The 13310-nt window shown below is 38.1% G+C and overlaps 1 protein-coding gene across 3 annotated transcripts in view; it reads left to right on the forward strand.

Annotated features, from left to right (window-relative positions):
- LOC127413695 (echinoderm microtubule-associated protein-like 4) overlaps positions 1–13310 on the forward strand; it is a 125995-nt gene that overhangs the window by 24709 nt on the left and 87976 nt on the right. The window contains exon 2 of one of the 3 annotated variants that reach the window (XM_051651032.1): positions 10949–10981. The exons of the other annotated variants lie outside the window; for them this stretch is intronic. Coding sequence (XP_051506992.1) covers positions 10949–10981 — 33 coding nt within the window. The remainder of the gene's footprint in view (positions 1–10948; positions 10982–13310) is intronic. 3 annotated transcript variants of the gene reach the window in all.

Raw genomic sequence — 13310 nt, forward strand, 5'->3', positions numbered from 1 at the left:
TTTTGAATGCTGCGCTGAGATCTAGAAGAACCAGAGCCATAACATTCCCAGAATCTGTTGTTAATAAGATATCATTTGAGACTTAAAAGAGCAGATTCAGTACTGTGGAGTGTTTTGAATCCTGACTGGAAAATTACATGAATGGAGTTTGTGTTCAAATAAGTCTGTAATTGAGTTAATACTACTTTTTCCAAAATTTTTGAAATAAAAGACAACTTAGAGATCTAAAATTAGCTAAATTAGAGGGGTCAAGATTAGGTTTTTTGATAAGGTGTCACCATAGCGAGTTTAAGGCAATCAGGAACAGTCCCAGTGCTAAGACAGTTATTGATAATAGATAGAAGATCAGGTCCAACAGTGTCAACAATTTAAGGAAACATGGAGGGATAACATCTTGGGGACAAAGGGTGGGCTTTAGATGTTCAGTAATTTCTTTGCAGGTCTGGAGAGAGAAAGGTTCAAACTCACACCAAGATACAGAGGAGTTTATTGTCTCTGACATGTCACAAGCAGAAGTGGGGTGGAAGGATGGGTCAATCACATGGGAAAGGGCTGGAACGACGGCGGTCGCAGAAGAAAAGGTGTCTGGGGGCTGCAGCGGCAAGGGCGGGTGTCTCCAGGGGGTCTGCAGCGGAGAGGGTGAGTGCTTCCGGGGGGCATCTCCAGAGGTGAGCTTGAGATGAAGCCCTCTGAACTCCCTGTCTTATCTTCTGATGGGCAGATCACCAAAGTAGGGACTTCAAGGTTTGAGGAACCACGACTAGACTTTCCAGGGTACAGACAGTAAGGTTAGGCGTGGACTGGGGTACTGTGGAGCCTCCCTTCTTTCTCTGACGATGCCTCACACAAACTGGACCTGGGAGCTGCACCAACCTACTTTCAACTCTTTCAACTATCCGTGGTATAGTGGCATTCTTAAGGCCAAAGTATACTTCAGTTGTCCACGTTGCTTAACGCACAGTATGCCTGATGCAAATTACATAACCAATGCCGTTTGGATGGACTGTCTGTGTGCGGCCCAGATTTTCTTGACTCGTGAACAGTCCTCATCTGTGCGCATCGTAGGCACATGCACCTGCAGTTGACTATACTAAAATAATATCACAAAGCAGTTGAAGTGCGCATGAGTCGAATGTGTTCGTATTCGCTCGCAGGCCAAGAGTATACTTTTGAAAGGCAACACAGTCGACTGGGTGCGATCCAATCCAGAATGCAGAAAAAAACGTATACCTGGGCCTTTATGGTTAGCGAAAAACCTAAACCTGATAAAGGAAAAAAGTGGATAAAAGCAGAGAGAACAGATTCTGACAGCAGTAGTCCAGGCAAGTCAGATGAGTGTCAGCTTGTCAGTAAGTGTCATGTTTGATGTTTAAATACTCCAGTAGTTCCGCAGCACTCTTCCTTTTTGCTGCTTTTGATTTCAGTCCTTAAGACTACACACACAGCACTACAGTTTCCATTGCCAGAGTGATACTGGGTGTAACTTTTCCCTGATTGATGAAATTCTGTTTCTCTCTCTTTCTTTCTCTCGATCTCTCTCTCTTTTTAAAGTACTGTCCTCCCCCTTAGTTCTGTTACTGCACACCTGATACGTCTGCTATTATTTAACTGATGATATGGCTTTCATTACTGCAGGCTTTTTGCACTGTATCCTGCAATACTTTTGTGTGTGTGTGTGCGTGCACTGCAATTTAATTTAATGTGCATATCTATGCATACTTTAGATACTTGGCTTGCAGAGATAAAACTTCAGAGCAGTTTGTGTGGCTGTTATTAAAAGATAGTGAAACGTTTTATCGTATCCAACCTGTTAATTGTACAGGAGAATGGTTTTTATTTACCCCAGTTATAGTAGATGATTAACTCTCTCAAGTACTAGAGAGAAGGTTAATTCATAGTGTTAGAGGAAATCATTGAAGGAAATCAAATAACTTTTTTATATTTCTTTTGTTTTTTTGCAATTGACATTTTCTTATATTCTTAGAACTTTTTTGCTCTCATACACTTTAGTATCTAGGTACAAAGTGACCCTTACAAAATAGGATCATGTTGTTACCATAAAATATACCATGGAAAAACTATAGTGATACAAGGTATGCAGTATGATTTTTTTCTTCGAATACTGTACCCCCTTGAGCATTTATGGGACTTCTCGGCTAATCCATTTGGCAATCCTACAACCACAGTTCACTGTTAGTTGACTCAGTGTTGCTGTGTCTGGCAGTTAGGATGGGATGGGATGCTCAAAAAAGAAAGACCTGTTTGATAGCACCAAAGAGACACAATGCTCATACTTTGGGGAAATCAACTTACAAAATACTTACTCATACTTGCATCTGCATATTAAGCTGGGATAGAATAAATGTTTTTTTTTTTTTTTTTTTTTACACGCTTCAGCTTTAACTTGTTTGGTGTAAATTTGAGAGTTGGCATTTCTCTTGATGTTTACAACCCCTCCTCCTCATACACACAGAGCAAAAAATGGCTGCACACCTGTGATTTCACTCAGGCAGGGGGTGTCTGTGATCACTGGCATCAGCAGAAAGCTTGAGCGAGCTCTCTGGCGCCTCACCACTCATCTGTGGCACGCTGCTCGTGTCTGCAGAATTGGCGGTAAAAAGAGACAGAAACCTGTTTAAACAAAACTCTGTCAGGTTTGTCAGGTTTCTGGATTTTTTCTTTCAGCAGACTTAATTGCACACAAACAGGGGCTGAGATTACCACATGAATGATTTTATGGTATACTCTGAAACATATTTGTGGGAGTTAATTTGTTGTATGATTGTGTTCAGCTTTATTGAGTCTGTACAGAGAATGTAGCATACAAGCCTAGAATACCACAGCGCTCAGTTTACGATGTATGGCAGCACAACACGAAGTTTTGGTGGCTTTGCCTGAGACAAATTGTTGGATTATGCCATTTAATTAATTTGCCATTCTCATTATGTGTTCATTGTGGTTTGAAGTTCATGCTTCTTGAGATTTGTGGAATTCTGAAACATCATGATTAATGTGGTGGTCTTTTGTTTTTGGCATCGCATGCAAAAGTCCTACCAAGTCCTAACAAAGAAAGGTATGCTCCTCTGTACAGTAATTTAGTTTGCTAGTAGTCCATGATGGACGCAAAGTTCTCCAGGTTCACCTTATTTTCTACATTCAATTAGAAATACTTTTTTCCTCATGTTTCTATTTAGATCAATTGAAACAGTTATTCACCAAATTTGGAATGTAATTTTATGCCTTCTTTACTTTGAGCCTTGATATCTAAGCAGCAGCAATATGAGATGTTAAATGTTTACCATATCTTAGTTCAAATAACAATACAGTTCAACAGTCTGCTAATGGAAATTAAAATCCCTTTCATTTGGGGAACTGATTTTTAACGATAACTTATAAAACGTATAAAAAGACAGACCTATAGAGCTCCAAGGTTTTTAATCGATGGGATATGATTCTGTTGAAGCCATCAGTCTGTGTTAATTAAAATTAATAAAAAAATAAAATAAAATGATGGGTTTGATAGCGGAAATCCTGGAATTACACTTTCCGTGAATCATGCAGAGAAAGGTCCACCAATCAGTGAATCGTGGCAAACCACAGCAAATGAGGACTGCAGCGACCGCCTACTCCCATGATGCACTGTGAAAGACACAATCGAGTTGGTCCTCCAGTACTCTCAAAGTACTTATGTATTTGTATATATCTAAATATGTTGTGATAAACTTAAAATATATTGTTTCTAGACTTATCATCAACATGCCAATAGTTTTATATACAGTATTTCCATGTTTTTTTTTTATTTTTTATTTGATTACATAATTTGCAGTGGATTCATAGGATTTTTAAAGACGTGAAGTACACAGTCTTGTACCTTCATTTTTGTTTTTTTTGTTTTTTTATACTTTTTGCTTCAAATCAAAGTTTGTAATGTTGTAATTCACTTTGTCAGGTTTGTCTGGATTTCTTCTGGATTGTACACTCAGTAGTACTATTGATTACACATGCTGATTATTTTGGTTCATGACTTAGAACACTTTCATGAAGACTCATGAAATCCCCATGAAAAAAAAAAGAATGGGTTAAAACACTTACGTAACGAAGACGGCTGAAAAATAAAGTGGCCCCTGTTGTGCTCTCTATATTTGTCTAAGGGGGTATATACCTGTACACCTGGTCACTTCATGCATTTTTGCTGATTGGATTGGTACCCAATCATGAAAAGACCCAGTGTAAATGCCCTCTGACACAGATTCAAGGCAGATATAAATCTGATCACTCAAACCACCACTGGAGGTGAAAAATAAGGTTCTATGGAATGTAAAAATCGATGTAAAAAGTGGGTTTTATTTGCATAAAGCACTGGTAATGAAGATCAGATTTATATCTTTGGTGGGGACACCTTGATGTGGCTAATTGTAAATGGAATGTGCTTATTTAATCGGATAGCAATCCGAACATTAAAAACACATGAATTGACCAAGTGAAAATACCCCCTAAGTAATCGCAATGTGATTTTTAAACCAATTCAGCCCTAGACACCTATGGCAATATTATGTTGTTTGGAAACTACAGTGATAATAATGCCACCATCCCATTGTATTCTTTAAAGTATATTACAGTAGGCTATCATTTAAGTACCATTGTACCCGAGGAGGTCTAATATACTTGTTGAATTTTCTGTATGATTGATCACAGCTTTTCTGAGTCTTATTGAGTACACAGAGATTGTAGCATACAATCCAGAATACCACATAGCTCAGCTTATGATGTATGGCAGCAAAACACAAAGTTTTCGTGGATTTGCATGAGAGGAATTGTTGGATTATGGCATCAAACCATTCGCCATTTTCATTATGTACATGCACAAACTTCAGATGGGTTTGAAACATTGTGGATTGAAGTTTATGCTTCCCGAGATTTACAGGAATGTCAAAAGATCAAAAGCTTAATTTGCTCTGTCTGCATGTAAATATGGTGGTCTTTTGTGTCTGGCATCGCAGGCAAAAATCCTTTGGTGCATTTAACAGAAAAGCACAGGACAGCGTGCAGTAGCTGTTACAACTGCCTCGAGTAGCAATTTGCTTTTCTTTTCTCAGGACTGATGAAGAGAAATACAATCAAGAAATGTACAGCCAACTTTTTCCGGTCCACAACAAATCTAGTTGAAAGCAAATTTTGCATAGAACATTGTGGCTTAACGCTGCTTTATAGTAGTTTTGTTTACACTCAGTTCTCATGGCCGCTCCATACTGCAGTACTCTTCCAGGCTAATTGGAAACAGGGATGCAAGGAATGCAGACGATGCTGCCGAAGGGTGCAGGGGTGGGCAGCCAAATGTGCACCCACACACACACTCTTAAAACACATACACACATTTGCTGGGGCACCGCAGGGATGCAGAAATCCCAGCTTTCAGAGACAGTAAGCATTGCTTCTTCAATTTGTAAGCTGTACTGTGGGCTTTGATGCACAATTTGTGTGGCTTTGTGATAACAAAGAGACTTAATTATGTGTGGATTTAAAATCGCTGCTACCGAGGGCCGTACCTTTTGCTATAATGGCCCAGAGTCAATGCTGCAGTTACAACAAGTTAATTATTTAGTTCTACCAGCTTGTATGAATTATGCTAAACAAACTATTCTGAAAAACAGACGCTGCCTCTGTGTAACTTCTGCTCAAGGTCTCTCGGTTCTACTGGGTTCCTTCAAAGAAGACTCTTTGGTTGAAATGCACTGAAGCTGAAAAGCCCTAAAAGGAATTTGTGGCCAAAGCTATAAAAGCTTTTGTATCTCAATTCCGAGATGCACTATGTTGTGTGTGTTCGTTCTATATTGCTGTATATCTACATTACGTTTTGTAAAATCTTAAGCACTATCAAGATGGACTTGTTGGAAACGTTGTTTGAGTCACAATTATTAACAAAGGACATCTGTCATTTTCATGTATTGATTCAGATGGGTTGAGATGCCGGCTAGGGTTGCCAAATTTTTACCAGATACGGGACACTAGAGCATTTTGAGCGTTTAAATACGGGATGGAGGTCCCCCACAAGTGTCTACGGAGCGTCTGCATTTTGGCCAAAATATGGGACATCCCAGCTAGAGGTAGACCTATATATGACTTTTAATTGGTGCCGATAGTTGCTTTTTGGAAAGGTTTTTTGGAGGTTTTAGTTTTTTTTTATTGCTCATCAATAAACCTCATCTGGTGAAATATACACACAACTCTTCATCTGGTGAAATATATAGGCTAAAAAAAGCTTAATTTGGTAAATACTTCGGTAAATAGAATATTGTAACAGAGCCAAGTCTCTGTCATTTTTAAAATAAGAGTCCCCGCTGGCTTGTTTATAGTTAAAAGTCCCATGTTATGCACCAAATCAGAAATTTTCTGGTTATTATTGGAATGTTGGTTGCACAATAAACTGCTTTTTTATTCATTTTGGAGCATCAATGTCTGTGCCCTTTATAGTAAGACCAATGTTTTTTTTATATATATTTTTTTTCATTCTATAGAGTAAATGCTTTTTAAAAATCTGATGGCTGATTAATCGGATATCAGCCTTTTCTGCCACCTTAGTTATCGGTATCTGCAAAATCCACTATCGGTTGACCTCTAGTGCCAGCTAATACAGGACAGGTTGCAGCCCTAATGCTGGCAGCACTTGAACCTCTGTTATTTTTGCCTGAAAGTGTACCCAAAATGTCTAAATATGTAATGAATGTGCTACAGATAGTGGAATGAGATAATTGCTTTATTTATACAATTTGACAGGTCTAAATAAATGATTAGTGGAAAAAAAAACAACAACAACAAAAAAACAAACATTCCTAGCCTGCGTCATGCACTATTTAGTCCCCTCCATTAAATCCTGTCCCCGTAGGACCCCAAAGCCATCAAAATCATTGCCTGAAAGAAGTTGTTTTGGGTATTCTGTTTGGTGCATGATTGGAAATCCCTCAGTCGCTTGAAGATTTATGTATCCTCAATCATGAAAATACATAAATGAATGTTGTGTAAGCTATATATTACATATCAAATTATAAAACCAAAGCAACAAATTGCCAAATGAAATGTTTCTCTTTGCATTTTCAGCTAGCGGGCTAACCAAATAGGCCTAGCATGCTAAGCTAGCATTTCATCATCCATTCCCTACGGTTCCGTTATCCTACAACCCCAATTCTGAAAAAAGTTGGGACAGTATGAAAAATGCAAATAAAAACAAAAAGTAGTGATTTGTAAATTATATTCACCCTTTGCTATATTGAAAGCACTACAACTACACATTATATGATGTTTTACATTGTGAATTTCATTTGTTTTTATTTAATGTACAGTCATTTAAATTCAGATGATTGCAGCACACTCCAAAAAAGTTGGAACAGTTGAGTGTTTACCACTGTGAAACATCACCATTTCTTCTAATAACACCTACTGAGCATTTAGGCACTGAAGACACAAGTTTAAGTTTAAACATTGGAATTTTCCCCCATTCATCCATTATGCAGGTCTTCAGCTGCACAATGTACAGGGTCTTCATTGCCATATTGTGTGCTTCATAATGCACCACACATTATCAATTGGAGGTGGTTAGGAATGCAGGCAGGCCAATCTAGCACCCACACTCTGATTATTCGGCCAGTATGTGGTTTGAAGTTGTCCTGCTGAAAATTCCGGGATGTCCCTGGAAAAGACAGTGCTGAATGGCAGTATATGCTGCTCCAAAATTTGTACATATCTGTCTGCATTAATGGTGCCCACAGATGTGCGAGTTACCCATGCCATGGGCACTTACACACCCCTGGCCCATACATACACTGGCTTTTGGACCTGACACTGATAACAGCTTGGATGGTCCTTTTCCACTTTGGCCCAGAGAATACGACGGATGTGTTTTTCAAAAACTATTTGAAATGTGGACTCATCGGACCAAAAAATAAAAACACTGTTCCACTGTTCTACTTTCCATCTAAGATGAGAATGAGCCCAGATAAGTCGGCAGCGCTTTTGGACAGTGTTGATATATGGCTTCTGCTTTGCATAGTAAAGTCTTAACTTGCATCTGTGGATGCATTGGCAAATGGTGTTGACTAACAAAGGTTTACTAAAGTTATCCCAAGCCCATGTTCATGATATCCATTACAGATGAATGATATTTTTTAAGACAACATGTCTGAGGGATCAGAGATCACGCGCATGAAAACCAGGGGTTCTCTGGTTTGCAGCCATGCCAACAACAATCAATTGGTTCGATTTTATACAGGTGGAAATGTTGAAATTTGGGTGGCAAGTTTGCTTGCAATTAGTAATTAAATCATCGATGTGTGACTGTAGCCATGCACATGTCCCATGTACGTTACAGTGTTTCAAATAAGTTGTTGGGAAGTTGTAAATAGTGCATGTAATGTGCGCCATAATTATGACTATTTTATGGAAACAGGTTCGTAATGTCATATATGTGAGAGGGTATGTGTTTGTGAAAGGCAGGCCAGATCTTCAGTGGATTAGTACTTTTGGAATCTAGGCCATTAATGTGTTCCATGATGTGTAATGGTTGAGCCCGGCTAGTTTTACTGTCTGTACCAGGTCAAGATGTCATGAGTGTAGTGATGAAAGTGTGTGTTCTGTATGTTCATGTCTGGGAGATGGGTGGAACCTGTTCTAGAACAATTGGTGTTGCACAATTTGGTTCCGATGCTAAACCAGGAGGCCATATAGCTATTATTTTTGTTTTTGTAGTGCTGTGAGGTGTAAATGGCCCCTTTAGATTGCCTTCGCACCCATCTCCTGCATGGTCAATTTGTTGTCCTGGCTTGATGCAGGGGGATCAGAAACCTTTTGGCATCTGTCCCTCACGAGATTGCAACCTGAAATGGGAATAACCACAGAGAGAGAACAGTTAATGTTGAACCCTTAAATAATTTGCATTTAGACATGTGGTACTTTATTTTCCTCTGATGGTCAAAGCCAAACTTTTACAGACAGCTTTAGTCTCATACTCTATGGCTTGTGCCATCAAGGGGAAGATGCATTTTGCTTTACAAAAACATGTACCATTACAATGTCAAATGCAAATTTAGTTTCAGGGATCAAATAAGACTGAGCATCTTTGGTGATCTGAATTACTGCTGATATTTTAGTGCAGTTTGAAGTGTGTAGCACCTTAAGCTGTTCTTGCACCTCTTTTGGTGATGTGTTGTCTGCTTAGCATATTTTAAGGGTGCTATTTACACATTGATCATCTATGATCTATGATCTCTGCGGTCTGTCAGGGTTGTGAAATTTCTGCCTGATGTTTAGCATTTTACACACACATTTTTCATTGTCTACACAGTAGAATGGTTCCCCTGATCAGATTTAATTTGAATTGGTGCTTCTCAGCGAGAGATGAATTGGTTCGTTATCATGTGCCAGTTTCTTTACAGCATTGATGCACAGCAGAAAAACGACTGTATACCCTCCCCTTGGCACTGATTAGCGAACCAATGAAATTCAATAGCAAGAATTCTTCAACCTGTAAGGTTGTTCGGTTGGCAGTGTTTACAAATATTACAAATATACATGGCCATGCTTGGCCATTATAATATAATGCATATTATAATGTGATTATAATACAATTATATTATATTAAAAATAGTATAAATTAAAATAATTTTATTACTGGTCTCTGGAGGTTTTTTAGAATGAGATATTTGACATCTCGCTGTTCTTTTGAAAATACATGCCTTTTGATTTGGCCCTGTATCAGATGCTTTGTATGCACAGGTCAGGCTGAAAGCCTTTGGGCATGCTGCTGTAAACACCCAGTGACTGCAGGCACATATTTACATGGGTCAAATTTCTGCTCAAGCTGCAGAGCTTTTGCGATTTACAATATGAAATCGAATGCAATTTTCTCATTTTCTTGAGTTAAGATGTCACTAGGTGTATTCTCATGCGAATCTATTTGAATATGAAGAGGGGGCTGGGCAAAGTCAGAGGTGATGCAAGGCGCAAAGAGTATTCTTGAATTTTAAAGGCTTAATGAAGTTCTTCAGTCTTTTTAAAGATACTGAAGGTTAATGCTAACTGTGTAAAACTACTGAGACTTTGGTAATGGTGTAAAACTACTGAGAGTTTGGTAATGGTGTAAAACTACTGGTAGTCACATGGAATTTTGTACTCCGTATGGTTTAACTGCAGCTATATGGTAAATAGCAAAGTGTGCCATATCAGAGACAAACATATCCGACATAGTCACACATTCAGCTTGAAACTGATGAACAATTTCAAGAGAAACGTGATTACAGTTATTTCAACTTTACACAAGACAAAGAGTCTAGAATGCCCGAAGCATTTACAACCTCTAACCTAAGTGTTTCTTGTAACACTTACAGCAGAAACAGTCAAGTTTTTTCAGAAATAAACTGCATTAGCTTATGTGTACATGCAGTATCACAAACAACTATCATCACGTGTGTTCTATGATAACAACAGTGTTTAGCACACTTGCAAATTTAAAAATAGGTTGTTATAGTACTCTTTACTGACTTATAAATTAGTGACATTTCTTTTGTTACTATTTATTTTTTATCACATCACTCTGTTTTTCCCAGCCTTGCATTTCATATGCAAACACATCAACATGCAATGTTTATATCTCAATCGCTACTTTTAGTTGTTTATAGTTGCTACCCGCTCATTCTTTTGAAATGTTGCGAGTTCGTTGTAGCAAAGTAAATAAACAATAGCGACGGTGTTCATTGATTTTAGAATTAAAGTTCCAATTGCAATCCTCCCTTGAATACCAGAATAAATGTTTGGATGATGTTATCTCCAGTTTAAGTTTGATCTCTTGTCGCTTGGGCGAACTAAGAGATCATTAATTTGAAGAGCAAGAGATTTAGTTTCTCGTATCCTGCCGCTACAACTTCCCTGATACACATGTGGTTTTCTCTCTTTTCTTTAGCCCCACCGGATTTTTTCGGTCTTCGGTCTAACAGTGAGTATTTTGACCCGTTCTACAAAATGTGTTTATATGGGGTGCGTCTGTGCTTTCCCTCAACACTTCTAATAGGCGAAAAGAATGGACTTACCACAGCAGATGAAGGCAGAGAAGAAGACCAAACCTCATGTCCTATGTGGAATGGAACTGAATGTCGCGCTTCAGAAGACGTCACTCACTTGTGGTTGGGAAATCACGTCGGGGTCACCACTTTGTAAGGGGGAAGTCACCCACTGGCCCAAGGACGGTATCCAATGGCGTGGCTGAAGGTCTCCTGCGTGTTCTGTCTTATCGTACGCGACATTAAATAATACTTTTATTTGATTTGAGTTCCATGTTTTTTATTAATCTTATCATTAATTCTTTTCTTTATTTCATCTGACTCCAATTATGAAAAACCTCGTTGATGTATCTATGCTCTGAATTTTAGTAGTTCTCTCTTCTAGACTGCATTTGTTATTTCAATGTTATTTGGGTCCTGTGCTGGTCAGACACAGGTCCTTTAACTACAAATTCATCAGTTTCAGATATTAGTAAGTTTTAGACTAAGTCCTTATAGGTTCTCGGCTTTATCCGTTTAGTCTTATTTGGCTAAGTTCTATAATAGATTCTCGGTTTACAGTTTAACCCCAGTCAATTAAGTCCTGTTTTACAGGTTCTCGGTCCTACATTTAGTATTCCCATTTAATTCTACTTGGCTAAGTTCTATTATAGATTCTCAGTTTACCGTTTAGCCCCAGTCAATTAAGTCCTGTTTTACAGGTTCTCGGTCCTACATTTAGTATTCCCATTTAATTCTACTTGGCTAAGTTCTATTATAGATTCTCGGTTTACCGTTTAACCCCAGTCAATTAAGTCCTGTTTTACAGGTTCTCGGTCCTACATTTAGTATTCCCATTTAATTCTACTTGGCTAAGTTCTATTATAGATTCTCGGTTTACCGTTTAACCCCAGTCAATTAAGTCCTGTTTTACAGGTTCTTGGTCCTACATTTAGTATTCCCATTTAATTCTACTTGGCTAAGTTCTATTATAGATTCTCGGTTTACTGTTTAACCCCAGTCAATTAAGTCCTGTTTTACAGGTTCTCGGTCCTACATTTAGTATTCCCATTTAATTCTACTTGGCTAAGATCTATTATAGATTCTCAGTTTAACCCCAGTCAATTAAGTCCTGTTTTACAGGTTCTCGGTCCTACATTTAGTATTCCCATTTAATTCTACTTGGCTAAGTTCTATTATAGATTCTCAGTTTACCGTTTAGCCTCTTACATACTTAACTAATGGGTTACTTCTGAAGTAGCTTAATTAAGCCAACTCTGACCATAGATTTGTAGTTAACAAGAAATATACTTGAAAACAGTCCTTCAGAATGAATCATAATAACAATTTATTTACCAGGTAATAGTAATACATTCAAACAATCCAATTAAAATAATAAATCAAACTCAAAGCTATCAGTGAACCAAGCATAATAATATAATTAAAGTTGTATTCCATTCAAACATTTACCAAACATAAGAAATACAAATTGCAATTACCTGGTAGTGAAAAAACTACATGCAAACGACGAAGCATGGGAGATCTGATTTATAGATTCCTTCAAACATTTATCAATAATAAAAAATACCTGGTAGAGAAAAAACTACATGCAAACGACGAAGCATGGGAGATCTGATTTACAGATTCCCCGAGCTTCTCTGCCATCCTTCCTTAAGTACCAAATGATTCCATTGTTATTTCAGATGTTTGTGTTTGGTGTTATTTAGGATTTGGTTAACAATTTAGGGAGTTGTAGTCAACCTGTTGATTGAGTAGGTTGTTTGATGTTTACAAAGAATACACCTAATCTGCATACAGCATCTGGTCTCTGTGTGAGACTTGGGAGGGGCATGCCCAGGATAGAATACTGTATTTTATTAAGTTCTTAAATCTTACTTGTGATTTGACTTTGCTGAAAGGGAATGAGTCTGTTTTACCAGTTGCACTGAGACCTCTTGAGTGATACCAAACATGTATGATCAGAAAACCTTTTACATTACAGAACAGGATAAGTCATAACTTAGTTTTTAGTGTCCTTAAAGTGACCTAAGGTGAGAGAGAGAGAGAGCAGATATGAGTGTGATTTGCGTTTTATGGTCCCCAATCAGTGGGGTGTGTTTTCTCAGGTGGAGATGCTCCTCTGTGTGAGAGTTTTATGACGTTGGTTCTCGCAGAGTTCTTTGACTTTCCCGGAAGTGATGCAGATCATTTTTGTGACAATCTTACATGCATTCAGAAGTGGTTTTCGTCTTGCCCTTTACGCACCATGATTTGACCAGATTCCTT

The sequence above is a fragment of the Myxocyprinus asiaticus genome, chromosome 23, assembly GCF_019703515.2.
Source record: "Myxocyprinus asiaticus isolate MX2 ecotype Aquarium Trade chromosome 23, UBuf_Myxa_2, whole genome shotgun sequence".
NCBI lineage: Eukaryota > Metazoa > Chordata > Actinopteri > Cypriniformes > Catostomidae > Myxocyprinus > Myxocyprinus asiaticus.